At 51.8% G+C, this 27,051-nt stretch overlaps 1 protein-coding gene across 14 annotated transcripts in view; it reads right to left on the bottom strand.

The window, feature by feature from the left end:
• The window catches only part of PLA2G4E (phospholipase A2 group IVE), a 76,256-nt gene that overhangs the window by 8,162 nt on the left and 41,043 nt on the right, over positions 1-27,051 (bottom strand). For 7 of the 14 annotated variants that reach the window (XR_014813446.1, XR_014813448.1, XM_084973566.1 and 4 more), the window contains 15 exons: positions 21,348-21,484; positions 19,590-19,721; positions 18,298-18,338; positions 16,929-16,971; positions 16,369-16,429; positions 15,003-15,163; positions 14,819-14,908; positions 14,360-14,397; positions 12,070-12,205; positions 10,412-10,548; positions 7,423-7,645; positions 3,610-3,724; positions 3,036-3,173; positions 1,473-1,580; positions 437-640 (listed from right to left, as the gene is read on the bottom strand). Coding sequence is in view for 7 of the 14 variants with exons in the window: in XM_084973566.1 (XP_084829692.1) it covers positions 437-640; positions 1,473-1,580; positions 3,036-3,173; positions 3,610-3,724; positions 7,423-7,645; positions 10,412-10,548; positions 12,070-12,205; positions 14,360-14,397; positions 14,819-14,908; positions 15,003-15,163; positions 16,369-16,429; positions 16,929-16,971; positions 18,298-18,338; positions 19,590-19,721; positions 21,348-21,484 (1,764 nt within the window). In the remaining 7 variants the exon portion in view is untranslated. The remainder of the gene's footprint in view (positions 1-436; positions 641-1,472; positions 1,581-3,035; positions 3,174-3,609; positions 3,725-7,422; positions 7,646-10,411; positions 10,549-12,069; positions 12,206-14,359; positions 14,398-14,818; positions 14,909-15,002; positions 15,164-16,368; positions 16,430-16,928; positions 16,972-18,297; positions 18,339-19,589; positions 19,722-21,347; positions 21,485-27,051) is intronic. The other 7 variants (XR_014813449.1, XR_014813450.1, XR_014813452.1 and 4 more) reach the window with 3 other exon arrangements.

Here is a 27,051-nt window from a genome sequence, read left to right as displayed (position 1 = left end):
AACCCACTGAGCCACCATGGGAATTCCAAGGCCACAGTTTAAGACTCAGCTCTAACATTCACCATTTGGGGGCTTCCGCACTGGGCCATCCCAGCCTGACTCCGGGGGCATCACTCACATCAAAAGATGCCCCCAGAACACAGCTATAGAAAGTCAGGACACACATTTCCCCACAGGTAAAATGGGGCCAGCTTCTACCTCCTGGGATTGTCATACAGATGTTGTGTGGAGTTTGTACAATTAATTACATACACCACCGCTCCACCCTCTGTTTGAGGCTTCACCAATGTGGACTTTGCTGTGGGGAGAGCCTGCCCTCGGCCCAGCGCACTCCTGGAGTAGAGGAGTTTCTCATCCTTCACTCTGTGGCAGCCTCCACATCCACTCTTCTTCCTCCAAAGAGAGGGCAGACCTTGTTGGCAGCAGGTAAGGTTACCTTTCCACATGGAGAACTGGCTGTTCTGGAGGTAGTCGGTGTGCAGCTGCAGCCCCAGCAGGAAGTTGTGGAACTGGGACACAAAGGCCCGATGGGTGAGGACATTGCGGAAAGTATCGGACAGCCACGATGCTGGCGTCACCACCGTGGTGTCCAGGACGTTGGCATCACATTTGGGGATTTCGGGTAGGAGTGGCTCATCTTCTGCAGGAGAGGGAGTGGGGATGGAGGGAAGGTCACAGAACTGGGGTCCCAGAATTGCCCAGGTGAAGCACAGTGTGGTAGCCCCACACCCAGGAGTCAGCCTATCAATGCAGTGCACTCCTTCCTTGCCTAGTTTTTTTTTTTTTTTTTTTTTTAGGGTCTCCGGCATATGGAAGTTCCCATGCTAGGGACTGAATTGGAGCTACAGCTGCTGGCCTATGCCACAGCCACAGCCACATGCATGGAATCCTAGCCACATCTGCAACCTATGCCACAGCTCACAGCAACACTGAATCCTTAATCCACTGAACAAGTCCAGGGATCAAACCTGCATCCTCATGGATACTGGTTAAGTTCATTACCACTAAGCCATAATGGGAATTTTCTTCTTTGCCCAGTTCTCAAGGACCTGGCATCTGAGCCAGGAGGCCCCAAGGGAGAAACAGAATAGGGGCAGGGTAGTGGAGAGGGAGCCAGTGTGACGGGCAAGGAGGGGTTCCAGAGAGGATGACATCCAGAGGAGCAGCCTTGAATTTCGCTCATAGACTCCACCCTCTTCAGCTCTCCTGGGCACTGTGTAGCTCTGGCAAGCCTACCGCACAGTGCATGCATGCCCCTAGGCTAGGCCAGAGCTGCATGGGCGTGTCCATCACAATCACCCTTCCATCCAGGTAGACCCTCTAGCCCTAACTGCCTCCTGCCTCCTATCATCCCTGCGGGTGGGCCGCAGGGATGATGTCAAAACACATGGCAGGTGGACTGGTCCTCAGTTGGTACCCTCCTTCCCCACCCCCATCTCCCAATCGAGAAGGGAAGCCAGTGTTTCACCCACCGATATCATGCATTTTATCCCTTGTCCACATGTGGAAAAACTCCTCTGAGGTGTGGGACAGATTCCAGGCATCAAGCAGATTCAGGGAGAAGATACTGCTCCACAAACCTAGGGAGTGGGACCAGCCGTGAGTAGCTCTGCCCAAGCGCCTCCAGGCCCACCCACATACTGACTGGTTCTGCCCTGGCCTTGATGCTCCCTCCCAGTCAGGCTGCTCATGGGGTGGGACAGGCTTTGACCGCCCTCTTTCCACAGTGCAGCTGATGCAGGAGACAGGTCTTCTCCACCCTCCTCTTGGAGCTGGGAGAGCGTATGAAGACTCATAAGACACAGCCCCAGCAGGAACTTTATGTGGACAAGTGCAGGCTTCAAGTTCAAGTATAGACATCACCCTTTGCATCAGTTAATACACCAGTTTAGGACAGTGCCTGGCACCTGGTGAGCACTCAGTCTATGTCATGCCATCTCTAATTATTACGATTAAAAAAATGCAACACAATAATACTCATACAAAATCATTCATATACATCAACCCATCTGGATCCTCAGTAAGGGTGGTTTTACTCTCAAGCCCAATTTATGGATGAGAAAATTAAAGCTCAGAAAGATCAGGTAATTTGGCCCACTTTGCACAGCTGATAAATGAGGAACCAGAGTTCAAGCCCAAGTGTCTTAACTACAGATTTCTAAGCCACATACCTAACAGCATAGGTGCTCAAAGAAAGGAGAGGCTGCTGGGGGCTGTGGGCTTCAGGGCAGACCTCACAGGAGAAAGTGGGACTTTCTGGGGTGGGTTGGATTTGGGATACATGGAAGGGAGTGGGTGTGGACAACTAGTTTAAACCAGAGCATGACTGTTGTTGAGGCTGTCAAGATGGGTCTATTTTTTGCAGTTGCCCTTTGGTGAATGTGGTTCAGCCTCTGAAGGGGAGAACTCTATGAGTGGACGTCCCAGTCAGGCCCCTGTACTCAGTGGACCAGATTCTGGAGAACCAGGGAGCCTAGTGTTGGGAGCTGGGCCAGGCTTCCCCAGACACTGTCTTCACCCTGAGGTCTCCTCTGGCTCCTTGCATCCCTGGAACTGAGTCGGCCCCCACCCCCTCCCAAAATAGCCATGGTGCTGCCTAGAGTCAGAGGTAGAGGGACTAGGAGTTCCAGAAGCTTCCATCTCTGCCTGCCATTCCCAGTCTGGTTCTGAATAGACCCCAAGGAGACCACTGGAGACCAGGACATCGGGAGAGTCCCCTGGAGGCCCCAGTGACCTAGGGGCCCCTGTCAGGTCTTTTTGGGCCCAACGGGTAGCAGGGAGATCAGTGCAGTCTGGGAGACTGGTCTCAGGGTAGGCTCAGGAGCCTCTCCTGGGATGAGGGAGAGGAAGATGCCAGCAAATGCCAGAGGGTCATATGCCTAAGGGGCAACCCAAACCAGTTCCAGCACCTGGGACAAGATCCTGGGGACACAGAGAGTGTGTCTTCTAGTCATTCCTTCAATTCAAAGGTAAAGCCTACCCAGCCTGGGGTGGGGTTCCCTGCACCCCACCCCCCACCTCCAGCCTGGAGTTACCTAGCATGTAGCACATCTGCGACTCTGGAATCCTCCTCATCAGCCGCCCCATGAAGAACTCGGAGCCAAAGAGCTCGGCAGGAATGAAGGCCCCGTACTTCTGCAGGCCCACCTCGTAGGGCGAGAACTCACACCACTCTGCACGGGGAGCAGCAGGGCCAGGTATCAGTATCAGTCTCAGGTCAGGAACAGTCCCACCCATCCTCCTTGTGGGGCCTGTGGGAGGGAGGCTGCAGTTCCCTCATAGGGCACACGGGGGCGCCTGTGACTGGTTTCTGCTTGCTCCATGTTTGCACCCTGCACGGGTTCGTTTGCTTCTCAAAACAGGAAAACGGGACCAAAATGGATGTCAAAGCAGGGCAAGTCTCTAGAGTCCTTTCTTCTGGGCAGCTTAAGAAATATCTAGGACCTTTTCCCTTCATGACCCTTATTTCCTTTGTCCCGTCAAACCTCTGAGCCGGGAAGCTGCAGGACCACATGCATCAAGGGCAGAAGGGGCGTGTGTGCTGGGGTGCTGAGTGCCTGTGCCTGCTGAGAAGAGACCCCCTCATAAATTGCTAGCCACCAGTGTTACCTCTGAAATCCTGGTTGCTTACATCATCCTTGACACTGATGGTGAGGTAGATGGGCAGGGGATTCTGGCCCTGGCACAAAGCAGCACGCTGCTCTGAGAGTTTGCATTCGTTCTTCTGTGTGGAAATGAAAGGGTTAAGGAGAAGAAGCAGACAAGCAGCCTGGAAGCAGTATAGAATAAGAGGACAGTCTAGACCTCTGCTCTGGGAGCCCATTTCCTAACTCCTGAGCCCACCAGCGATGGGCTGCTGTGGAAGTCCCAGCTGACACCAATCGCATCTGCTCTTAAAATGCACCTGGAGAATGTTCACTCATCCATGCCCTTGCCGTTCACCACCCCCTGCCCCCGTCCCCCCACTCCCCCTGGTCTGTAGTTTAGGGCTGTCCCTCAGAGTCCCAAGCTTCTCCCATCTCAGGGACCAGAGAAAGAAAAGGTAGGCATGGAGGAGGCCACCACTGCCCCTCTTTGTCCCCATCTCCTTCCACCCCATTCAAATGGGAGCAGCTCCATTTATTTATTTATTTTTTATTTTTTGCTTTTTAGGGTTGCACCTGTGGCATATGGAAGTTCCTAGGCTAGGGGTCGAATTGGAACTGTAGACACCATCCTACACCACAGCCACAGTAATGCTATATCTGAGCCGCATCAGCAACCTACACTGCAGCTTGTAACAATGCTAGATCCTTAACCCACTGAGTGAGGCCAGGGATCGAACCCACATCCTCATGGATAGTAGTCAGGTTTGTAACTCACTGAGCCACAAAGGGAATTCCAAAGGAGAAGCCCCATTAAAAAAAAAAAAAATCTGCTTTGGATATTGGGCTCCCTCCTAAATTTGGGAAGAAAAAAAAAAAAAGCATTTTTTTTTTTTTTTTAACAAAGGGCTTGGAAATGGGCACCAGATGGCAGTCAAGTTCCTTCTAAGTCCCCAGAGCACTATGCAGTGTAATCAGAGCAGGAGTCCTACAGATAGCCTGAGCCACATGCCACCTCCCAAAGTGAATCAGCCAGTGTAGACAAGGCCAGTGGAGCTTTTAGAGGCCCAGGCTCTGTCCCCAGGCCAAGCAGCTGCCTTCTGGGTGACAAGCATGGTTGCCCAAGTGCATAAAGGCCACAGAACCTGTGTGGGATGGTAAATGCATGTATGGGTCAAACAATTCTTAGGCCTCCCTTGAAAGGCCAATGAGGTGCTTGTCATATCCGGGCCCAAAAATATGGGCCCTACAGAGCTGACCATCCTGGAAGGAGAAGAGGCTGCAGATTTGGAAACGAACCCAGTCAAAACACACTGTCGGAGTTCCCGTCGTGGCGCAGTGGTTAACGAATCTGACTAGGAACCATGAGGTGGTGGGTTCGGTCCCTGCCCTTGCTCAGTGGGTTAACGATCCGGCGTTGCCGTGAGCTGTGGTGTAGGTTGCAGACGCGGCTTGGATCACGCATTGCTGTGGCTCTGGCGTAGGCCGGTGGCTACAGCTCCGATTAGACCCCTAGCCTGGGAACCTCCATATGCCGCAGAAGCGGCCCAAAGAAATAGCAAAAAGACCAAAAAAAAAAAAAGAAAGAAAGAAACACAATGTCAAGGGGGCCTGAGAGAAAGGGGCTTCTGCCTTGGCCAGAGTGGAAGAGCAGGGGCCTCTTCCCATTCATCCTAGAATTGCTTTCCCAGGAACCTTGGCTTCATCCCACACCAAACCCCGGGCAGCGCTCATACTTCTACTGTGAATGCCTTGGAGCGTGGCTCCTCACCACTGACTCCTGTTAGAAACATTAACCATCACTTATTGACGAAATTCCCATTTAAAGGAATAGCACAGAGCAAAGCCAGAAATTGCACCCTGTCCAGCATGAATCCAAAAGCCAACAGCTGCAGCCTCTGCCTGCCCTGCTTAGTCATGAGGACAGATTAGACAGTGGGATCCATCCAAAGCTGTGGGTTCCTGAGTCTAAATCCCCACTGCCAAGCACAGTTCCTGGTGTGTAGGAGATCCTTAGTTTTGTTGAAAGAATCAATTTTGAAGATGAGGTTTGGCCAGTCCTTGTTGCTCAAAATGTCTGGGTGTTCTGGAAGAGGAGATCTACTAAATATTATTAGAAAATAATTTGCTGTCCCTTCATGAGGCTTCAAATCCCGCTTCATGGAGATTGAACTCAAAGGCTCTGGCCAAGACTAGAATTACCAGACCCTTATAATCGCCCCACTAGCCTCATTGTAATGCCCCTCCCTCCACCTTGAGCAAGCCAGCATAGCTTGAAGGGACTCTCCTGGAACTTCCCTATCACCTGTCCCACATGCAAATAAGGTGCTGCCTGAAACCAATCAACACTCAGCCCTTACGCATGCGCAGTGGGCTATGGCAGGAAGCACCAGTGGGCTGGGGTGGAGAAATCAGGCCCCCACTCAGGACTGCAGTATGGGGATTTAAGGAAAACCCAATTGCAGGGCCGGGCAATTCCTACTCCCAGTACTCTCAGGGCAGCTTGCTCTTTCTCTGAGAATGTACTTTGGCTTTAAGAAACTTTCTGGGAGTTCCCGTTGTAGTGCAGTGGAAACAAATCCAACTAGTATTGGTGAGGACGCAGGTTCGATCCCTGGCCTCGCTCAGAGGGTTAAGTATCTGACATTGCCGTGAGCTGTGGTGTAAGTTGCAGACATGGCTCAGATCTGGCGCTGCTGTGGCTGTGGGGCAGGCTGGCAGCTGCAGCTCCCATTTGACCCCTTGCCTGGGAACTTTCATGTGCTCCAGGTATGGCCCTAAAAAGCAAGCAAGCAAGCAAGCAAGCAAGCAAAGAAACAAATAAACTTTCTGTAACACGCCCACCATTTCAATTCTTTCCTGTGGCAGGCTGGGGCCGAGGGACCAAAACAAGGCAACCCTAACACCTCCTCCTTCTGGCAAGTTCTGATTTGAAGTCAGAACCCCCTCGATACCTTTGGGTGTGGGGCACATAGCTGTGTGGGCCTGGTTAGAAGTTTGATGGGAAGCTGTGCTTTGGGGCCAAGTCATGGCCCAAGCTGGTTCCTCCCTGGGGCCTTTGCAGTCAGAGGAGGCCAGGGGTTAGCTGACCTCACCCTGCTGTCGGGGACCCCAGCATTCCTCAGGAACCCCACTGCTTCTCCATGGCCCTCACAGCTGCTGGGACCCAACACAGGCTGCTGCTCTTCTTGGGCACATATTGCTCAAATCATTGGCTATCAGAGCTGGAAGGGACCTCATGGGTGGGGGTTGAGCATCCTCTGCGTGGTGGCCATGAGAAGGGGCCCAACAGACCTCCAGCTACAGGCGATGTAACTGGCTGAGGGCCCCAGCTACTCTGCTCAGAAACCCATGGCTGAGTCTGTGCTGAGGCCACACTTCCTACTGGGCTGCTCCCAGCCCGTGACTGAACAGGGCAGGGGTCCTGAAGCGGGTGCCAGAGTTCCCAGCTGGCCACCTTGGCTGGAAGACTCTCTAAGGGCCTTGCTGACCTTTGGACCACACAGCAGGCTAGGATGCTTCCACCCAGCCTTCCCTCCCTCCTCCATTTGGGGTCAGACTCGCATCACAGTCTGATGGCTCCCTCCCCTTTCCTCTTACAGGTACTTTGGCTCTCAGAGGCCCCACTGCCTCTCCTCAGGGTGGCACCTAAGCCACCCTAAAGGGATGTTGGAAGACAACCCCACCATCTGCATCCATCATGCCTTCTGATGCCTCATGCTTCCTAAGGCCCAAGGATCCCTCTGCAGGTCTAAACCTAACTGCCTTCTGCTGTGATGAATGGCTTGACAGCCCGATGAAGGAGCAGCTCGGGCCCCAGGAGAAGCTGAGTACCTACCTCATCCCCCAGACAGGCCTCGATCAGCAGGCCCCAGAAGTCTGTGAAGGTGACCTTGTAGCCTTCCTGGCTGCGCTGCCGGAGCTCCTCCTGGAATTTGGAGAGCTGGTCTGGGAACAGGGCGGGCATCTTGTCCTTGACTACATGCCTCCGTGCCTCGAAGATGGCAGGTTCCAGGTTCTTAGAGGACCAGTGGGGGTCGCGGTACAAGGTAGCCATGGTCCTGGAGAAAGACAGGCATGGCTGAGAGAGCTGAGCCAGCGGTGGTCAGATCGTCCCTAGACCCTGGCAGGAAAGAAGGTGGGCAGGTCCTGGGAAACCCTCACCTGCTGGGAGAGGAGCCTGGAGGAAAGGGAGTGAGGCTGGTGGGGGAGCAGAGAACACTCTTAGTCAGTCACAACTGCTGCTATTTCGTGACTGCCTGCTGTGTACCAGGTGGAATATGCTGCTTAAGGGTGAAGATTCTGGGGAGTTCCCGTCATGGCTCAGTGAAATGAATCTGACTAGCATCCATGAGGACACAGGTTCGATCCCTGGCCTTGCTCAGTGGGTTAAGGATCTAGCATTGCTGTGAGATGTGCTGTAAGTTGTAGACACGGTTCGGATCTGGCATTGATGTGGCTGTGGCATAGGCCAGCGGCTACTCGACCCCTAGCCTGGGAACCTCCATATGCCGCAGGTGCGGCCCTAAAAAGACAACAACAACAACAACAACAAAAATAAGTGAGGATTCTGGACCCAAATCTTCCTGGGTTCAAAGCCAGACTCAGCCAGTTACCTAACTGCTCTTCACCTCAGTCTCCCCATCTGTGGCTTGGGAAGAATAATGATAATTGTGCATACCTCACAAGCATTCTTGCGAAGATGACCTGAGTTAGTCATCTATGCAAAATGGTGAGGATGGTACCTGGCACAGAGTAAGTGCTGGGCCCTTGAGTTACAGGCCAACATTTCAACCCAGGCTTTGCCCACTTCCAAATCCCGGACTCTTCCCCTTCTGCCACATTAATTCCCATAATTAGGGTGCCAGCCAAAGGTTCATGTCCCCTTCTTCTTCTTAACTGAGATGTGGGCAGTGGGGAGGAGTAAAACAAAGACGGAGATCCCCTAGGCCTGGGTCTTGGCTTCTGTCTGCCTCTGCTGGGCCTGGACCCAGCTCCTCCCAGTCTGGCTCAGGGCAGCACCCAGGAGTCCCCCTCCCCACAGTGGCCCTTGTCTGCAGCTGCCCAGTTTTTCTGAGCAGTGGCTTCTTCCTTTAGCAGATTTCTTCCACAGAAAGTACCCTGCTCTCCATAAGGGTCAGGCTGTTACTTTTATGCTTTGAAAAAGCTTTCAAAAACAAAATTATAAAAGATGGATTCTGATTTTAAAAAACTCCTTCCCAACGCTTCCCCAGGCCACCAGTAGGCTCCCTCTTCCCCTCCCAGCCTGGCCTGAGTTCCTCCCAGTTTCCAGCCTGGCCCAGGGGTAGGCCAGAGGATGCATGTGTCCCCTACCCCAAAGCAAGCAAGGTTATCTCCTTGACACACTTCCCATGGGCAGTGGTTTAATGAGGAGATTAAGAACATGGACCCTGGACTCAGACATCCTGGGTTCAAATCCCACCTCTACCACTCACTAGCTGAGTAAATACCCTAGTTTTTCCAACTGTAAAACCAGAATGATGTGGAGTTCCCAATGTGGTGCAACAGGATGGACGGCGTCTTGGAAGCGCTGGGACATGGGTTAAATCTCTGGCCCACTTTAAGGATCCAGTGTTGCTGCAGCTGTGGCTTAGGTTGCAACTGCGGCTCAGATCTGACTCCTGGCCTGAGAACTCCATATGTTGCTGGACAGCCAAAAAACAAAAACAATGATAAAATAAAATGAGCATAATGTAAACATTGCCTTCATAGCCTTCTTGTGAAGAAGAAATGAGATGGTCCAGCGGAAGCAGCCAATAATTGTCAGTTATCCCTCTGTCCCATCTGGGCAGAAGTCTTGGGGCATCTGGGGCACCAGGAACCCTTGATTTTTCCCAGAGAAGGTCCCATCCACCTGTTCAAATGAAAGCTACCCAGAGCTCCTCCAGGATGAAGGGCACAGCTTGGGACCCCGAGAGCTCTGAGGCCCACTAGCTCAGCACAGAATAAGATGCAGCCCAGGATGAGAGGCTGTGGATGGTTCCAAAGCCCTGGTCACCCTTGACCAAGGCTGCATTATAACTCTGGTGGGCCCTTTCCACCATCAAAATATTAAAAACTATGTTTTATGACTGTTGTATAAAGACAAGTATAGTAATAGTATTTATTAAAACATTTTCAACCTAGAAGTTCATTTTTTTCTTTTGATCTTAAAAGAAATGGAACCATTTTTGCGGGCGGCCCCAGGTTCCGTGGCTCCTGTAGAGAAGCTGGCCTCACCTGCAGGGGAGCTAAGGGCTCATGGTCCCTGCTCGACAGTGAGAGTGAGGAGTTAGGAGCCCCAGGAAGCCTGCAGGGCAGAGGGAGTGCATAGGGATGGGGGTGGGCTGGGATGTGGGCAGCCAGAGGCCAGAGCCAGCACCACCGGCCCCAGGTGACCCGGCACGGTCCGAGAGGGCAGGTGCACTTTCCCAGTGGGATGGGGTTGGTGGCACCAGTGGTTCACTTATCACTGGCCATCACACTTTTGGGTTCCTGCCACAGCTCCTCAGAAATAGTAACATAGTAATAACCAACATGAGGTGCAAAATGTCCCCTTGTGTGCCCAGTACTGGGAACACATCTCACAACCCCTTGAGATCAGTGCAATCACCGTCCCCACTTTACAGATTCAGAAAAGGAGACTCAGAGAAGTTAAGCTGCAGGCCCTGGGTCACACAGCTGTGAGTGGCAGAGCGGCTCAGGTGTCATGAGTCACTCTCACATGGCGGGGCAGGGGGAGATGAGCTTCACCAGAGACCCCTCTCCCGGCAGCCCATATGCTGCTTGCTCTGGGTTTCACTGGACAGTGGCCCCTGGCTCCTTACCAGGTGGCCCCGGACAGGCCAGTGATGTAGCTGGCGCAGTTCAGGATGTTCAACTTCTGCAGCCCCAGCAGGTGGCCATACATGGCAGTCATGGATCTTGTTCCACCCCCAGTGGCCATGATGGCGATCAGCGGGACCTGGGGGCACACAGGGGCAGACTGTTGGGGTGATGCTGGGAGAAGACCTGTAGTGACAGGAGCTTAGAAAGAACAGTGGAGGAGGGAGAGCTGGCTACAGACAGCAGAGAGTGGGGACTGGGTAACCTGAAACCGCCTTTCACAGAGTGTCAGGCCAGCTGGTAGGCAAAGAACTGGATCTGAGCTCCAAACCCAATGGTCGGTGTCAGGCTCAGTAAATCAGAAAGTCATGGTTGGAGGAGTTCTTAGCACTGTTAACCTAGCCCTCAATTAACAGATGATGGAACTGGGATCCAGAGGGCTGGCTGGCTTGCTCAAGAAACTAGCTAGGGAGTTCCTGTTGTGACTCAGTGGGTTAAGAACTTGGCATAGTCTCCGTGAGGGTATGGGTTTGATCCTTGGCCTTTCTCAGCAGGTTAGGGATCCGGCATTGCCACGAGCTGTGGCATAGGTTGCAGATGTGGCTCGGATCCCGCATTGCTGTGGCTGTGGTGTAGGCCGGCAGCTGCAGCTCTGATTCGATCCCTAGCCTGGGAATGTCCATATACTGCAGGTGTGGCTCTAAAAAGAAATAAAGAAAAGAAAAAAAGAGGCCAGCTTATGTGCAATTCCCTCGTGGCTGCAAATTGACATCTGTAGAAGGATTTGGTGTCAGGGCCCCAGTCCCAGGCCTGGCACGTGGTATGTGCTCAATACAGACTAGATGTACAAGAGCAGGAGTAAGTGAATTTTTTGAGGTGGGGGAACAGCAGGGTTGTCAGCTCTGGGTTTACCTAGGCTTAAGGTGCCCTCAGTGTGAGAGGTGGGAGAGGGAGGTGTGAGGTCTTCATTGAGTGGGACTATAAGACCCTTCTGTTGGCCAGGGCCCTATCACAGCCGTCTCTGGGCACAAGGTCTCTGTCCACACTTGTGGCTGGCCTGAGAATGTGGGCTTGTGGGAGGGCTGAACTGCTGCCCTGGGGACTGTGGGCCTCAGTGCACACCAGGGACATGACAGAAGTCTCTTACAGAGCCATCATCATCTGCCCTGTGAGCTGAAGCTGGCCCTGCAAGTGGAAGCTGCTTCCCTCCAGGCTGACAGCTGTTCATTCTGGGTGTGTGTGTGCACTCACACATGTGCACATTGAGAGAAGGGAGAACTGAAGAATGAAGGGCCAAGGGTCTTTTGGGTGGAGGTGTGTGGCATGTGGGCGTTGGTAAACTTGTGGGGTTTTCCTGTCTGGGGACAGGAGGCCATGTCATCCCCACATAGTAAGACATTGTCCATCACCTCAGGATCTGCCAGCTCCCGGAAAGGGGCAGCCAGGGTGTCTTCCTTTCTCCCTATTTTGCCCTTCCTGCTCCTTATGATCAAACAACTGAGTCACATCCTGCACAGCCCTCGCCTAGGCACCTAGTAAGAGCCACCAGAAAAGGCAGTGCTGAGGCCGCCCTGGGGCAACAGATGGACTGCAAGGGGCAGCTGGCAGGCACAGTGCTGGAAGGACAAGAGTGGCTTGGTGTGGACCTGTGCTTACCCACCTCGTCCATCTGCAGGTCCTCTTCCAGCTGCAACACCTGCTTCAATGCCTCGGCCGCCACCACCCTCCGCTTCTGCAGGAACTCCAGCTCTGCCTGGCACAGGCTAAAGCCCAGCCGCACGTCCAGTGTCTGGGGGCTGGGGGGACAGAGGACCTTGGCTGAGTGGCCCGTAGATACCACCTCCAGGGAGAAGGCATGGCTTTAGGGTCAGTTGGACCTAAGATGGAAGCCTACTTCTGCCAGGTAGCACCTCTGTGACCTTCAGCCTCTGCTTTCTCATCTGTAAAATGGGGCTAATTGTGCTCAGTTCTGGCCCTGTCTTCAGCACTCAATGAGATGACAAACATCAAACCCTCAAAGTCTTAGCTAGAGTACTGTAAGCAGGTACTTAACACAATGAGGAACTCACTGATCCCCCTGCCTCTTCAACACGATCTGGAAAGTCCTAAAAAGCTTCCAGCAGGCACCTTCTAGAGTCTGAGGCTAGATCTGGGGGACAAGGGGTCCTAAGATCCTTTTGGTCAATCCCTTGGAATAAGGCTCTTCTGAGCTGGATAAATGAGGCTGTGTTCCTACGGAGCTCATGTTCCTGGGTGAGCTCTTCCAGCCCCCAGAGTAAGATCATCCTGTGTGTTTGTGTAATTGACAAACCCCTTCATATCCAGATCTTACCCTGTCACCCCCACGGGTCTGCAAGGCAGCATCCCCAACACTTGCCCTCTTGTTATCACATTCCTAGGCTTCTGGCCAGGCATAGAAGCTCCTACCTCATCTGTCCAACCTCATCTCCCACTGCTTCCTGGAAGAGTCCATCAACTGTCACAGCCCAGGAGCAGCATCCAGGTTCTGAGCCTTCGAGCAAGCCCTTGCCCCCACCAGAAGCTGCCTCCCTCTGCCTAACTACATCCCTTGAGTCCTCCAAGGCCCTGCCCCCAGTGACTCCAAGAGAATGGATCTTGACAATTTCCAGCCTTAGTCTTAGTGACCTGAGTCACAAATAAGGTCACATCCCCTTGATGGCAGAGCCTGGGAGCTCTCCCATCACGTTTCCTCCATGTCTAGTGCAGGCCTGCAGACATAGCCCCGAGGAAATCTTTCCTTGGCCTCAACAAGGAGTGAATGATAAAGCAACAGTCCTAATACCATTAGTTCATACTTGCTGAATGTGTCCCACTTCTCAGATCACTGATTCCTTCACATGTGTCATCTTACTAGATCCTCAAAGCAACCCAGTTATGGACAGCTGTACTCTTGGTATTGCTCCAATTTACAGATGCAAAAAACAGACTGAGAGAGGCTTAATCACTTGACTAAGGACAAATAGTGATCGAACTGCAAATAGAAACTAGGGTCACGTGATATTGAACAAGGCCAGAAAGACAATTCAAAATGGGGAAGAATAGTCTTGTTACCAAATGGTGCTGGAACAACTGGATATCCACATGCAAAAGAATGAAGGTGGACCCCTGTTTCACAGTGTACATACATATCAACTCAAAATTGATCACAGATCTAAATGTGAGAGTTCAAACTATAAAGCTCCTAGAAGAAGAAAACGTGGGAGCAACTTTTCGTGACCTTGAATGAGGCAATGGTTTCTTAAATAGGACACAAAAATCATCAGTGACAAAAGGAAAAATATACGTATGTTGGACTTCACCAAAATCAAAAACTGTGCTTCAAAGGACACCATCAAGAATGTGAAAGACTGGGAGTTCCCATCGTGGCTCAGTGGTTAGAGAATCTGACTAGAAACCATGAGGTTACGGGTTTGATCCCTGGCCTTGCTCTGTGGGTTAACAATCCGGCGTTGCCATGAGCTGTGGTGTAGGTCGCAGACGCGGCTTGGATCCTGTGTTGCTGTGGCTCTGGCGTAGGCCGGCGGCTACAGCTCCAATTCGACCCCTAGCCTGGAAACCTCCATATGCCACCGCAGCGGCCCAAGAAATGGCAAAAAGACCAAAAAAAAAAAAAAAAAAAAAAAGTGAAAGCCACGAGAATAGGAGAGAACATTTGTAAATCACTTCCGACAAGGGGCTTGAATCTAGAATATACAAAAAACTCTTACAACTTAACAATAAAAGGGAAATTACCCACCTTAAAAATGGGCAAAGGATTTGAATAGACATTTATACAAAGAAGATATACAAATGGCTCATAAGCCTGTGAATGACAGGCTGGTCACCATCATTGGTCACCAGGGGAATGCAAATCAAAACCACAAGATACCACTTCACACCCCCCAAAAGTTGACTAAGTCAAAGGGACAGACAGACAGAGGGCACTTTACCAGGGTGTAGACTTCATGTGCAATTCACAGTTCTCATTCTGGGAAGTGAAAAATAAAAACTTTGTCAGGGATGACCATTCAGGGCCAAGTGGTCCCAACCAAAGTTGTGGAGCCTTACCACGCTGCATCCCTGCTTGCACTTGATTTAGCGCGCGCGCACGTGCGCGCGCATGCATACACACACACACATACACACACACGCTCCAGCTCCACTCCCTCTTCTGCACATGACCCTCCCCACTATCCTCCTCTCAGCCTTCACCACTGTCTTAGGCTCCACCCTGCAGCTCAGCAGTCTCCTACCCGACAGTACTCCTCTACCCCTCCTCAGAGAGACCCCATGAGGCATCCTCCCACCCACCCCAACCACCCTGGATCCCCCAGGCTCTTCCCTTCTCCCTGCCACGGGAGCTCCAGGCGAAGCTGCTCAGGGGCCCTTTCCCAAACTCAAGCCCTCACCAAGGATAGGGTCACCGTCTGGCCATCTGAGAGGCAATCAAGGGGCTGGCACACAGTGCTCTTCTTCTTGTGTACACAGCAGCAGCAAAGCTGGAAGGATGGGCGGTTCTGTGAGGAGGAGGGGCTCCTCTAGCCCCATTTGCTCTCCCCTCCCCCGCCCCAGGCCTCAGGCCTGTATGCATACCTCACAGCTCCACCGGCTCTTGGGCACCTCCACGTGTAGCTGGGGCTGGAGATACTTGGGGTAGTGGAAGCAGGTAGGGTTTGGACAGCCGGGGTTCAGGTGGTGTAAGGTGCGCTGGGTATGCTCGAAGGACTCTGTCACTGTCACCAGGAGGTCTTTCACTGGGAGAGAGGATGAGAGGGCTAAGACCCCTGAGAAGCCTCTCATCCCCACCCCAACTGGGCCCGGTAAAAGGCCTCACTGGAGGCACCCAGGACAGGGGTTTAGAATCACTGGGGCGGGGGGGGAGTTCCCGTTGTGGCTCAGTGGAAATGAACCCAACTAGTATCCGTGAGGATGTGGGTTTGATTCCTGGCCCCTCTCAGTGGATTAAGGTCACAGATGCAGCTTGGATCCCACGATTCTGTGGCTGTGGTGTAGGTGGGAACTAGCCTGGGAACTTCCATATGCCGCAAAAAGAAAAAAAAAATTAAAAAATACAATTAAAAATATAAACACTGAGGGCACTGGTTAAAATGCCCCAGAGGGGAGTTCCCATTGTGACTCAGGGCGTTAAAGACCCCATGTTGTCTCCGTGAGGATGCAGGTTTGATCCCTGGCCTTGCTCAGTGGGTCAAGGATCTGATGTTGCCACAAGCTGTGACAGAGAGTCTCATTCTCAAGGGCAGGGCCCAAGAACCTGCATTTTAACAAGGTCTGTGTGTGAGGTCTGAGACGCTGAGTCCGCTGGACTAGTGCTTCCAGGTTCTGCTTCTTTACAAGGTGCCCCAAGGTTACCCTCCCACTGCACTGAAGTGGGCCCTCCCCTCACCACTGGTTTGGGGGTAGAGCCTCCACCTCCCTCTTCCCCTCCCCGGCAGGCCTGTGGGGCTGGAACCCTTGCAGGGGGAATGGGATGGAGCTGAGCTGAGAATCTCCTAGCTATGGATCTTAGGTCTCACCAGCTTAAAATGCTAGGTCTCTGTGCATCATAATCTGACTAGAGGAAGAGGTACAGCTGGATGGGCCCAGGGTGTGTCCGGGCCACTGCCCTGGATGCTGACCACTGCACTAGACCCAGGGACACCCCAGGCTGGCAGGGGGCGGCGCAGATCAGTGTGGGCAGATGGGCAGAGCTGTGCCACTGACCTCTGACTGAGGGTGCTCGTCATGCAGGGGCCTGGAAGCACAGTTCCCTTTTAGTGCAGGGGAAGGACAGGGGTTCATGACCCTTGAGGGTGAGTGATCCCAAGGAGTCTTGGCCAAGCTTTTGGTTCACCGACCGAGCCCAGGGCAGCCATGGAGCAGTGACTCTGACATGGACAAGGTTGGGCAGTGGTGCTGCCCTCCCCGCCCCCCAATAGGCAGAGGTGGTCAAAGGGCTCACCTTTCCTATTCTTCTGCCTCCTGGATTCTGCCTGAACCTCTAAGCAGGACATTTGTCGAGACTGAAACAAAGGAAGGTGAGGTCATGTGGAGCACAAGCTGCCCCACTGTTCATACCAGGCCACAAATTCCCAAAGACTGATGTTTAGGGGAGAGATCTCTAACTGAAATGGCTGTACCAACAGCTGAATTAAGAAAATCTTTTTAATCCTGGACTTGTGCTTATAGAGATTGGGGTTGGAATAAAATGGGATGAGACTGACACTGGGAGGAGGCTGCCGCCTCCTTTTATTAAGGAGGTTCCCGAGGTTATAGTGGGAGATAGGTTGCTGGTCCAGGGCCATCGATGGCTCTGGTATTTCCTCCCCAGGAGCAGGTGCCCAACTGATGCCCCATCACCACCCATGCCCCCTTTGTCTGGCTGCGTTTAATCTCAAATCCTGATAGCTCTGGGACAAGGGCCCAAGGGTGGGGGCCTGGTTCCCCCCCTTCAGTTCTGTTCCCGGAGAACAGCAGCCAGAGGTGGGCTCTGGAGATACAAGAGCCTGGAAGGATAATTACCACCAGCACGCCATTGGTGATGAGGTTCTCCGGTGGAGAAGGGCTGCAAAATAAAATGAGAACTCCTGGTCAATCTTTTTTTTTTTTGCTTTTTTTTGTTTTTTTGGGGGCCAAACCTGCCTCATATGGAAGTTCCCAGGCTAGGGGTCAAATTGAAGCTACGGCTGCTGGCCTACACCACAGCCACAGCAACATGGGAACCTAGCCAAGTCTGCGACCTACACCACAGCTCATGGCAACGCTGGATCCTTAACCCACTGACAGAGGCCAGGGATCAAACCCACATCCTCATGGTTACTAGTTGGATCCATTTCTGCTGTGCCATGATAGGAATTCCAGTCTCTCATTCTTGATGGATTTCTCACAAAGATGACAAAAACTTACGTAGGGTCAGTAAGGAGATAGCAGAGGCTTCTTAGTTCTTGTGGAAGATACTGGCTTAAGAAGCTTTAGCTTCCCATTGTGGGAAGTCCTGTCAAACCAAGAACTGAAGGAATGAGCCCAGATTTTCTTTAATGTGAAACAAATGAAGTTGATTTTAATGTGTCAAATTATATCTAACTCAAAGTTTAAAAGGAGATTTTAACGAGGCACCTCAAATATTTCTAAGAGCCCCCAGACAGAGGAATTTGACAAGACCTCTTGTTCCAGTTTCTGGGTCTCATTTTCCCCTATCCCTAGGCTGATCGCCTGATCACAGGGGATTTTTGCCCTCCGGGCAGGGACCTTGTGCCCCTCCCTCACTGCCCCTTCCCTTCCTTCCTCTCTCTTCATCCTCTTCTTCCCACATTCTAGCTCTATCACCCAATTCCACTTAAGTTCATAGCACAGCCATATCTCTAGGACCCTGGGTCCAGTTTTCTTAATTGGAAATGATGGAAAATAACCCCAGATACTGACTCCGAGCCTTCCCGTGATGTGGTTCCCGAGTTGGCTGCAGAGGGGCACAGCCTCTGCAGCGGGCCGGCTTGGTGGACTTTGCCCTAACACTTCTGGGTTCAGGAGGAGACGCCTTGGTACTGACCTCTTTCCCAGCCTGACCTCAGCAAGGCCCCATCAGCAGGGTGGCAGGAATTCTTCTCAGAGGCCCTGCTCAGAAATGCCAGGGAGCTGAGGCAGGTGATGAGGCCAGAATACTAGGTCTTTAAAGCAATACTGACATCAGCAGAACTGGATGAGAAGGGGTGGGACCCAGGCAACTATAGTATTTAGAGGCTCTCAAGTGATTCAGAGACACAGTGAGGAACCAGGGGTGGGTGGGAAAGATGAGGGGGCAGCAGACAGGAGGACCAGGCTCTGCAATGCCTGTGCCCAGGATCTGCTTGGGGTCAGGACCTTGGGGGAACCCCAGGGGGCTGCGCTTACTCACCTCTCCTCCAGCAGGAACTCCACCTCCAACTCCTCCATGCCCTGCAAGGGATGGCAGCTGTGAGCTGTGTCTATACCTCTCTGCAGACCAGGACCTTGTGCCACCCCAAGACACCCTGTGGACCTGCCCCTGTCCTCACCCCGCTGTCCAGCTGTCCTGGAGTGGAGGCAGCTGCTCTTGCTTCCTTTTTTTTTTTTTTTTTTTTTTTTTTTTTGGTGTTTTGTGTTTTTTTTTAGGGCCACATGCACAGCATATGGAGCTTCTCGGGCTAGGGGTCTAATTAGAGCCACATCTGCCGGCCACAGCGACAGCCACAGCAACACCAGATCCGAGCCATGTCTGCAATCTATACCACAGCTCATGGCAACACTGGATCCTTAACCCACTGACTGAGGCCAGGGATCGAACCTACATCCTCATGGATGCTAGTCAGATTAGTTTCTGCCAAGACACGACGGGAACTCCTGTCCCCAAGTCTTTGATGTCAGGAACATGCTGACCACCAAAGGGAGGGTCAGGGTATGAAGTTGACCCCCAACCCCAGTGGGTAAGTCCCCCTGCCCCAGAACTTTTTTCCTTTCATCTTCTCCCTCCAGTGTCCACTACCAAGGGCCTCAGCACCTGGGACAAGAGAGAGCTGAGATTTTGCCCCCACAAGCTCAACTCCACGGCCAGGAGCGCCTTCCTTCATCCACTACTTTGTATCTTTTGCTGTATAACTTCAGGACGTCATGACCTCATTGGACCTTAATTTCCTCACTGGAATGGAACCCAGGCGAGAGCAGGAGTGCTGGTCCCCTGATGTGTCCCCAGTGCCTGGAACAGTGCCTGGCCCTTGGTAGGCATTCAAGTACTTTTTGAATGGTTGAATCTATAACACACTTTCCAGCTCTAACTTTCTTGGATTTGCAGATTTGCCCTCCTTTACCCTTATTTGTCCTCTCCCAGGGGCCATCCCAGTAGGACTCTGAGGGAAGAAAGAGAACCAACTCCACCTCCATGTGGTACAGGAACAATGCTAGATTGTTCTAGAAGGATACGAGATGCATGTAGTCCCATTTAAACTTCACAGTGGCCCTGTGGTAGGAATTATTATCACTACTGAATAGCTGAGGAAATAGAACTCAAAGGAATCAAGTACTATCCACAAGGTCACACAGCTAGGATTTGAAGACCAGCACTGTCTTCTCCTGTCATGGCTACAGAGAGAGGAGCCTGTGGGACAGCATCATAGGAATACCCAGCTGACCCTCAGGAGGCAGGAAGCTGAGGCCTGGGGCACCAGCACTCACCTCTGGGTTGAGTGGGAACTTCACATGGGTTTTCTTTCGGAAGCAGAGCTTGGTGAGGTCATAGAAAACTGTCAAGAGATGGTCATCTGGTGTCACTGTGTCTTCATCGCAGATGCTCAGCTCTAGCACATTCTAGGGGTGAAGAGGGCACAAGTCTGGTTATCAAGGTTTCATCAACCCACTTCCAGGATGAGGGGCTGACCTCAGGCCTAGTGAGGAGGTGGGTCTGAAGGGTGGGGACCAGCACAGCTCAGGTGTGAGGGACACTTGTAGGGACATGTAGAGTTGTCCTTTCCAACACTCTAAAGCCTTCCTGCCCTTCTCTGATTCTCCTACTGGGGAACTTTTTGCTCTTTTGCAGGATTGGGAGGGGTCTGTGAAATGTGAGAGATTTCATTTCACCTGGAGGAAGGATAGAAGGGCAGAGCAAGCAAGACCCCTGCTCAACATAGAATGTTTCCAGCACTGGGACCAGGAACTGAAGACAGTTCCTTTGGTACTAGAAAGCCCAGTTCAGGGAAGCTAACATCATAACAACCAGGGAGAGTGATGTGACAAAGATTATAGAGGCATTGCTTGGGTTGGGGTGATGTATTGAAATTCAATCCTTTGGTTTATCAACCCCTAACGAGGTCCCATGGATGGTCCCAAAGCAGCATGTAAGGTGGAGCAGCTACCCTGTCATCTGGCTGAACTCTGAGGTTAATGATCTTAGATGACATGGATTAGCTTCTGAAGCTTCTTGTTCCAAGGATCCTGGGAGATGCAAGTTGGGGACAGGTTTGCCTCTTTGGTCCCTAACTAGTGGACATGAGGTGGTTCTGGGGGTTCCCAAATGAATGAAATCTGTTGACTTGTGTGATGACTAGAAACCAGGTGTGTCTCAGAGCCAACCCAGCAGCCCTGTAGATCTTTAGACAGAAGAAACACAAATTCTGGTTTCAGGATGACAGACTGAACCCATACTCCCTTTGCCAACAAAACCATATATATGATAGAAAAAATATTTTAAAACAATGACTATAAAGCCCTACCTGAAAACAAAAAAGATACATCATGAAGCAGAAATGGAGATGCATTCATAAAATACGAAAGTAGTAAGTTAGATGGAGCTGTCAAGCCTCAACAGCCTCAATGCTGGGGTTGATGCCTCTATAACAAGGCCAAGATTGCCTTGTGGGCACTCTGCTGAAGCTGTCAACCCTGTGGAAGGATATTCAAGAGAGGATTCTCTCTCAGAGATGTAAATGCAACTTCGAGTCACCATATATCCGAAGAAGACCAATACCATGAAACGGCAACTCAACAAAAGACACACACCCAAGGGATTAGAAATAACAAAGCCATCTAAAAAGGACTTAAGATAGAGAGAGTCCTCTGGCTGGAATTAGACTAGCCTCAGACCTAATGAGTTGAGTGGCTCTCCACTGCATTCTCCTGATTGGAGTACCTTCTGGAAGATACCGGCAACACACTCTATTTTGGGGCAGGAGACGCCCAGTTCTAGCAACAACTGGGCAGAAGGACAAGAGAAACAGGAAAAGGGGAGAAAGATAAGTACACTCAGAGGGACAAGCATGAGACAGGCAGCAGGAAGGAGTGGGTGAGTGGGTAGACAGGTCATAGGAGGTTGGTAGAAGAAGTTGGCAGAAAGATAAATAAGCCTAAGAAGGACACCTGCACAAAGAGAAGGACAGGCAGGCAGGGCTGGAAGAAGACCTGCATGCAGGGCAGGTAGGTATGGTCCCCCCGTCTCACCTTCACTTGGCTCTGGATCTGAAAGTTGAAGGTTTCATTCCACTCTGGGTTTGGGCAGTTGGAGATGGTCCTGGTCCTCAGCCTCTTATGCGAGGCGGTGGGCAGCCAGAGGCTCACAAAGCAGTCAGTTTGGCTCACTGTCCAAGCAAGACAAGGGTTGGGGGAGGGGAGGGTAAGGCACCAACCCAGGTCCAGAGAGGAGACAGTGAGGGGCCAGAGATTGTCTCTGCTTCACATCCCCTCCTGACTCATGGCTGTGACTCTCCAGAAACCTTTGTCCCACAACCCTGATGAGGTCATAGATGGCAGGCTAGAGCTTTCACAAAGGGGACCCAGGTCTCACTGACTATTCTCATGGACACAGATGGCCTCTGGCTCCTCTCAGAAGAACACTGGCTCTCTGAGCAAACACCTGTTGGCCTGGGACAAGGCAGGGCTGCATGGTTTTCCCTCTGCCAGGGGAGCTCTAGAGGACTGGCCCCCAAGTGTCCCGTTTATTGCTTACCCTTTGCCCACGGCACCAGGGAAAGCAAAGTGGAGCCCAGCTCTGCCCCAAGAAGAAGCAAAGACTAGAAAGGACACGGTCAGCTGGGAGGCAGCCCTAAGGGCCCCAGTGGGGAAGGGCTTGAGTGGCACAAGCTATCCTGCAGGGACTACAGTCCACACATGGCTGAAGGCTCAGCTGCACCCAGACGTGGTCTTCATGTCTGTACTGGTCTCCCAGCCTGAGGTGTGTGACCCAAAAAACACTCACACCCAAGACCACACACTTATTTTACAATCTTTTTTTTTTTTTTTTTAAGGGCCACTCCCATGGCATATGGAAGTTCCCAGGCTAGGGGTCTAATCGGAGCTACAGCCGCCAGTCTACACCACAGTCACAGCAATGCCAGGTCCAAGCCGTGTCTGCAACCTACACCACAGCTCATGGCAACGCCGGATCCTTAACCCACTGAGTGAGGCCAGGGATCAAACCCACAACCTCATGGTTCCTAGTCGGATTCATTTCTGCTGCGCCATGACAGGAACTCCTTATAATTATTTTAATAACCAAGTGGGATGACGCTATATATGCTCTGGAAAAGGGCAAAGGCTGTGATCCCAACAGGCCATTGTAAATTGGAAGAACGCCACCAGGGGGCCTTCTGTTTGGCGCAGTGGAAGGCATAGGGTGAAACATGGCAGCCCAGCCCCTTTCCCTCTTCCCATCCTACCTGGGAGGAGGGAGGAAGAGGTGCCAGAGTCACCCTTGTCATTCTTCTGGGAATCTGCCAGGGTAATTCTCAGGGTACCCACCCGATACATAAAGAATGGGAAAAGCCAGTACAGTTTCCGGTGTCAGAGAGTCTTCTACCTGGTAAAGCTGGGTGGGATGGGAGTTCTTTACTGACAGGATAGATCCAAACTAGTTCCTAATTATAATTAATGATGTCCTGTGAGTAATCAAGTCTGGCACAGTGGAAATGAATCCGACTAAAATCCATGAGGATGAGGGTTCGATCCCTGGCCTCACTCAGTGGGTTGGGGATCTGGTGTTGCTGTGGCTATGGTGTAGGTTGGCAGCTGTAGCTCCGATTCAACCCCTAGCCTGGGAACTTCCGTGTGACACGGGTGTGACCCTAAAAAACGAAAAGAAAAAAAAAAAGTCCTTTGAGACAATGAAAACAAACTTACAACTACCAAAGCAGGAAAAGGAGGAAGGGATAAACTAGGAGTTTGGGATTAGTAGATACAAACTGCTATACATAAAATAGAAAACAACAAGGTCCTACTGTATAGCCCAGGAATTATATTTAATATCTTGTAATAAAGTATAAAGGAGTAGAATATAGAAAAGAATGTATATACATGTATAACTGAAACACTTTGCTGTACATCAGAAAAATAACACGACACTGTAAATTAGCTATACTTCAATTAAAAAATACTGTTTCTGGAGTTCCTGTCGTGGCTCAGCAGTTAACAAACCCGACTAGTATCCATGAGGATACAGGTTCAATCCCTGGCCTTGCTCAGTGGGTTAAGGATCCGGCATTGCCATGAGCTGTGGTGTAGGTCATAGACGCAGCTTGGATCTGGCATTGCTGTGGTTGTGGTGTCGGCTGGCAGCTACAGCTCCAATTAGACCCCTAGCCTGGGAACCTCCAAATGCCATGGGTGCAGCCTTAAAAAAACAAACAAAATACTGTGTCTTAGAAAATGAAGGTGAAATAACAATTTGTTTTAAATAGTAATAATAATAATAATATCCTGTGAGGTATCAGGTGAGGAACCAGAGGTATCCCTCCCAGACTGACTTAGCCCTACATTGTCACTGTAATGAGAACTTTATCAGACTTAATAACCACAGTTTGCATCACCAGCATCCTTAGCTTCTGATGTCATCCCCAATGGCCGATTCATCTTCAAGGGCTCGCCATTCAGTGAATTAGAATTCACGACTTCCTCCCATTGAGCAGGGATAAGGTAACACTGTTCTTTAGATGTCACAATCATCATTAATCCAGTAACAAAGAATGACTAAAATCCAACAGAATCAAAAGAAAATGATGAACTCATTCGCTATCTTTTCCTTCCATACCCAACCTGTTTTTCCTGCACCTTCAACCAACACCACAGTTCACAGCAACGCCAGATCCTTAACCCACTGAGCAAGGCCAGGGATTAAACCCGCATCCTCATGGATACCAGTCATATTTATTTTTGCTGAGCCTCAGCCTCATCTTTCCATCCTCCCTATCACCCCAGCTCCTTCCCTGCCTCCAAACACACACACACGCCATACATATGCATAGGTACGTGCCCACACACATGCAAACGGAATACACACTTGCACACGTGTGTTCACACTCCAGACCCCCTGGAGCCAAACCCAAACCTTTGCAGGTCTCAGAAGGCCATGCTGTCTTGCCATGAACAGCCTTTTCTTCCTCTTTCAGGCTACCCTTCCTTGGGTAGCCCTTCCAGATTGCAGAAAGGACTGCCCCCGGAAGCCTTGCCGGAGCCCACAAGTCTGGACCAGGTGCCTATCCTAGCCCAGAGCCCTCTGCTCTTCTCCCAGTGGAGCACTGGCTACACTGCCCTGCAAGGGTGGGTCAGTACATCTGTCTCCACCGTGCCCTGAACCCAGGGAAGCCCAGGAGCACAGTGTTGGTGCCACTGGATATTTGTTGAACAAATGAATGATAGAAAAGGCCAACTTCCTGCTTTTGGTCTATATCAGAAATTCTGGGCCAAGTCACCCCAGACATAGGTAAGCAAGTTGGTATATCTAATGACTGCCCCTGGGGACTCCCTGGGGACTTGCTCAGTCTTCCTGGGACCCTCCCTTGGCTTTTCCTGGACTCCAGGGTGCCTCCTGCTGGTCTGACTCCTGTACATGAGGAGCCTGCAGGCAGGGACCCCATCAACCTGCACCCACTTGCTTAGCATGATTTGAAGGACCTCTAAAGGCCCCTTTCCCTCTAAAATCCCTTTCCTATCCTCAGTCCATGCCTCAAATCGTCCCGTGAAATCCATTAAAGTAAGCTGCGGTATCTTTGAGCCAAGGCTTAAATCTCTAATTAAGACAAAAATAACCCGGAAGAGCCAGGATTGGTCAGACACCCATATTTCAACCGTTAATTGGTTTTCAAGTCCTTTCCCAGAGATCTGTTCCACCTGCTCCCACACAAGGTTGGGAAGGAGGGTGCAGCCAAAGAGGGGTTAATCCTGGGGAGGTGAGGGTGATGGAGGGAGGTGCTGGGCCCAGATGACAACCTGGGGCATCATTAGCTGACTGTGAGGATAGTGACCAGCATGCTGGCAACTAAGAGTGGTGAAGCGAAGATGACCCAGGTCTAAGGATTTCAGGGATTTCTGGGGATTTTTTAGGCATAGATAGATTCTAATTTTTGTTCCTTACTGTATGACAGACAGCTTGGTCACTTGAATGGCATGTCTCTTTTCCCAGTATGTGGGTGGCCAAGGTGACTCAATGAGGTCTACAGGTGTCAAGAACATTATCTTAATACTTTAGAGACACCTGCCTTGGGGTGTTGGTCTGAGTTTTAACTTATTTTCCCAAGAGGAAGACAAAGCCCTGACAGCTGGGAGATCTCTGAGCTGATCTCTCATGTCCTGGCCCAGGGCTTGGTGGTGCTCTCCTGGATAGGGGCAGCAGCCCTGAATCTCATTCCTTTCAGGCTCCTGGAAATCTTGGATACTCAGGCACCCATTACAAGACTGAACCAGAGAGGAGCTCATTTTTGATCCAAGCTAGAAGGAACAATTTGGGCCGAGGTAACCCAGGACCTGCAAGACATCAGGATAGTCCCAATTCAGGCAAGGCAGCAACAGATCCAGCTGGTGACAGCTGTGGATCCAGGCACAATTTAACCTGGGCCAACAGTCCCCAGACATCATGGATTCCCCCCACCTTGATCCTCAGGGGAATAAGGAAAATAACAAGAGGATCAGGTCCTCCCAGGGGGCAGCCTGTATCCCAGAGGCGGGTGTGGGGAGGGGGGAGAGGAGGGGTTAGGAGCAGACCTCAGCCCCCTTCTCTGGCTGCCTGCTCCCCCATCCCACCTCCACCTCTGGGGCCCGTAGGTGATGGGGGTGGCCAGGAGAAGACAGAAGAAAGGGCCCTAGATGATGAGAAGGTCTGAGTTCACAGGTGCAGACATGCCACCAGGGTGTGAGGCAAGCATGACCCGCAGGGTGGGGACAGACACGCCTCCAGAGAATCGGAGGCAGCTGTGGGTGTGTGGGAACCTTGGCCATCCCGTCCCCTAGGGGAGTCGGGTGAGGTGGCTGAGGACCCATGTGACATGGCAAGAGAGGCAGCCTGGCCCCAGGTCTGGGGGACACTTCCAGTCTCCTCTGATCACTCTCTGGTGGCCTGCCTGGAAGGCCCTGAAAAGCCAGAGAAGTCTCTGGCCCTCTGGCCGGCTTCGCAGCAGAGCTGGGCCCAAAGCGACACTGGCTGGAACTGGTCCTCTGCTGTAGGCTCTGGACAGTCACCCTCCTGGGACCCAGGCTGAATCCTGCTGGACCCCTTTGCTCTCTCTGGGGCTCAGGGCCATGGGTCCTCCACCCTCCACCTTCCTCCTTGCTGTGCAGCATTGCAGAAGGTGTTTCAGCCTCTCTGGCCTGTGCTCTTGCACACTCCAGTATCTCTCAGAAAGTCCTGCAATCACTTCCTCAGGTACTCAGGTGCCCGTCACTTAGATCCCTATCCATCCTCTGAATGGCTCCCGCTTCCTTCTCTGGGCTTGTCCATCTGCCCCCTAGCATCCAGACCTGGGGGCAGACATGGATTCCGCTTCAGGCAGTTAACCTTCATGTGAAAAGTGAGCCCCTGCCCTCAGGGGGTGGGGAGGTGGAATGGTACTTGGACATCTGGCCCCATGGTTCCCCTCTCCCCCTCAGGAGGGCCCCTCCCCTCCAGCTTCTGGATGCTCATGCTCTGCCCCTTCAGTCCCCAGGCCCTGAAAGCAACCTTCCTTAGCTACTCCCAGTTTTCAGTGTCCTCCTCCACTTCTGAATTCTGTGGTGACAAGATCAGAATGCCACCTTCTATTACTGCTCTGCAATCACTTTGGGCATAGATACCTCCCCTTGTACCACAGCTGTCCCAGCCTAGGTGAGCCCCGGGGTGAGGGCATGGTAATGGAGCTTTGGGGAAGTTCCCATCATGGCTCAGAGGTAGCGAACCCAACTA

The sequence above is a fragment of the Sus scrofa genome, chromosome 1, assembly GCF_054392235.1.
Source record: "Sus scrofa isolate SSC_HxYL_T2T_F1_AM1 chromosome 1, Sscrofa_HxYL_maternal_Yorkshire_Landrace_v2.0, whole genome shotgun sequence".
Lineage (NCBI taxonomy): Eukaryota > Metazoa > Chordata > Mammalia > Artiodactyla > Suidae > Sus > Sus scrofa.
This window is presented reverse-complemented; position numbering and strand designations above follow the sequence as displayed.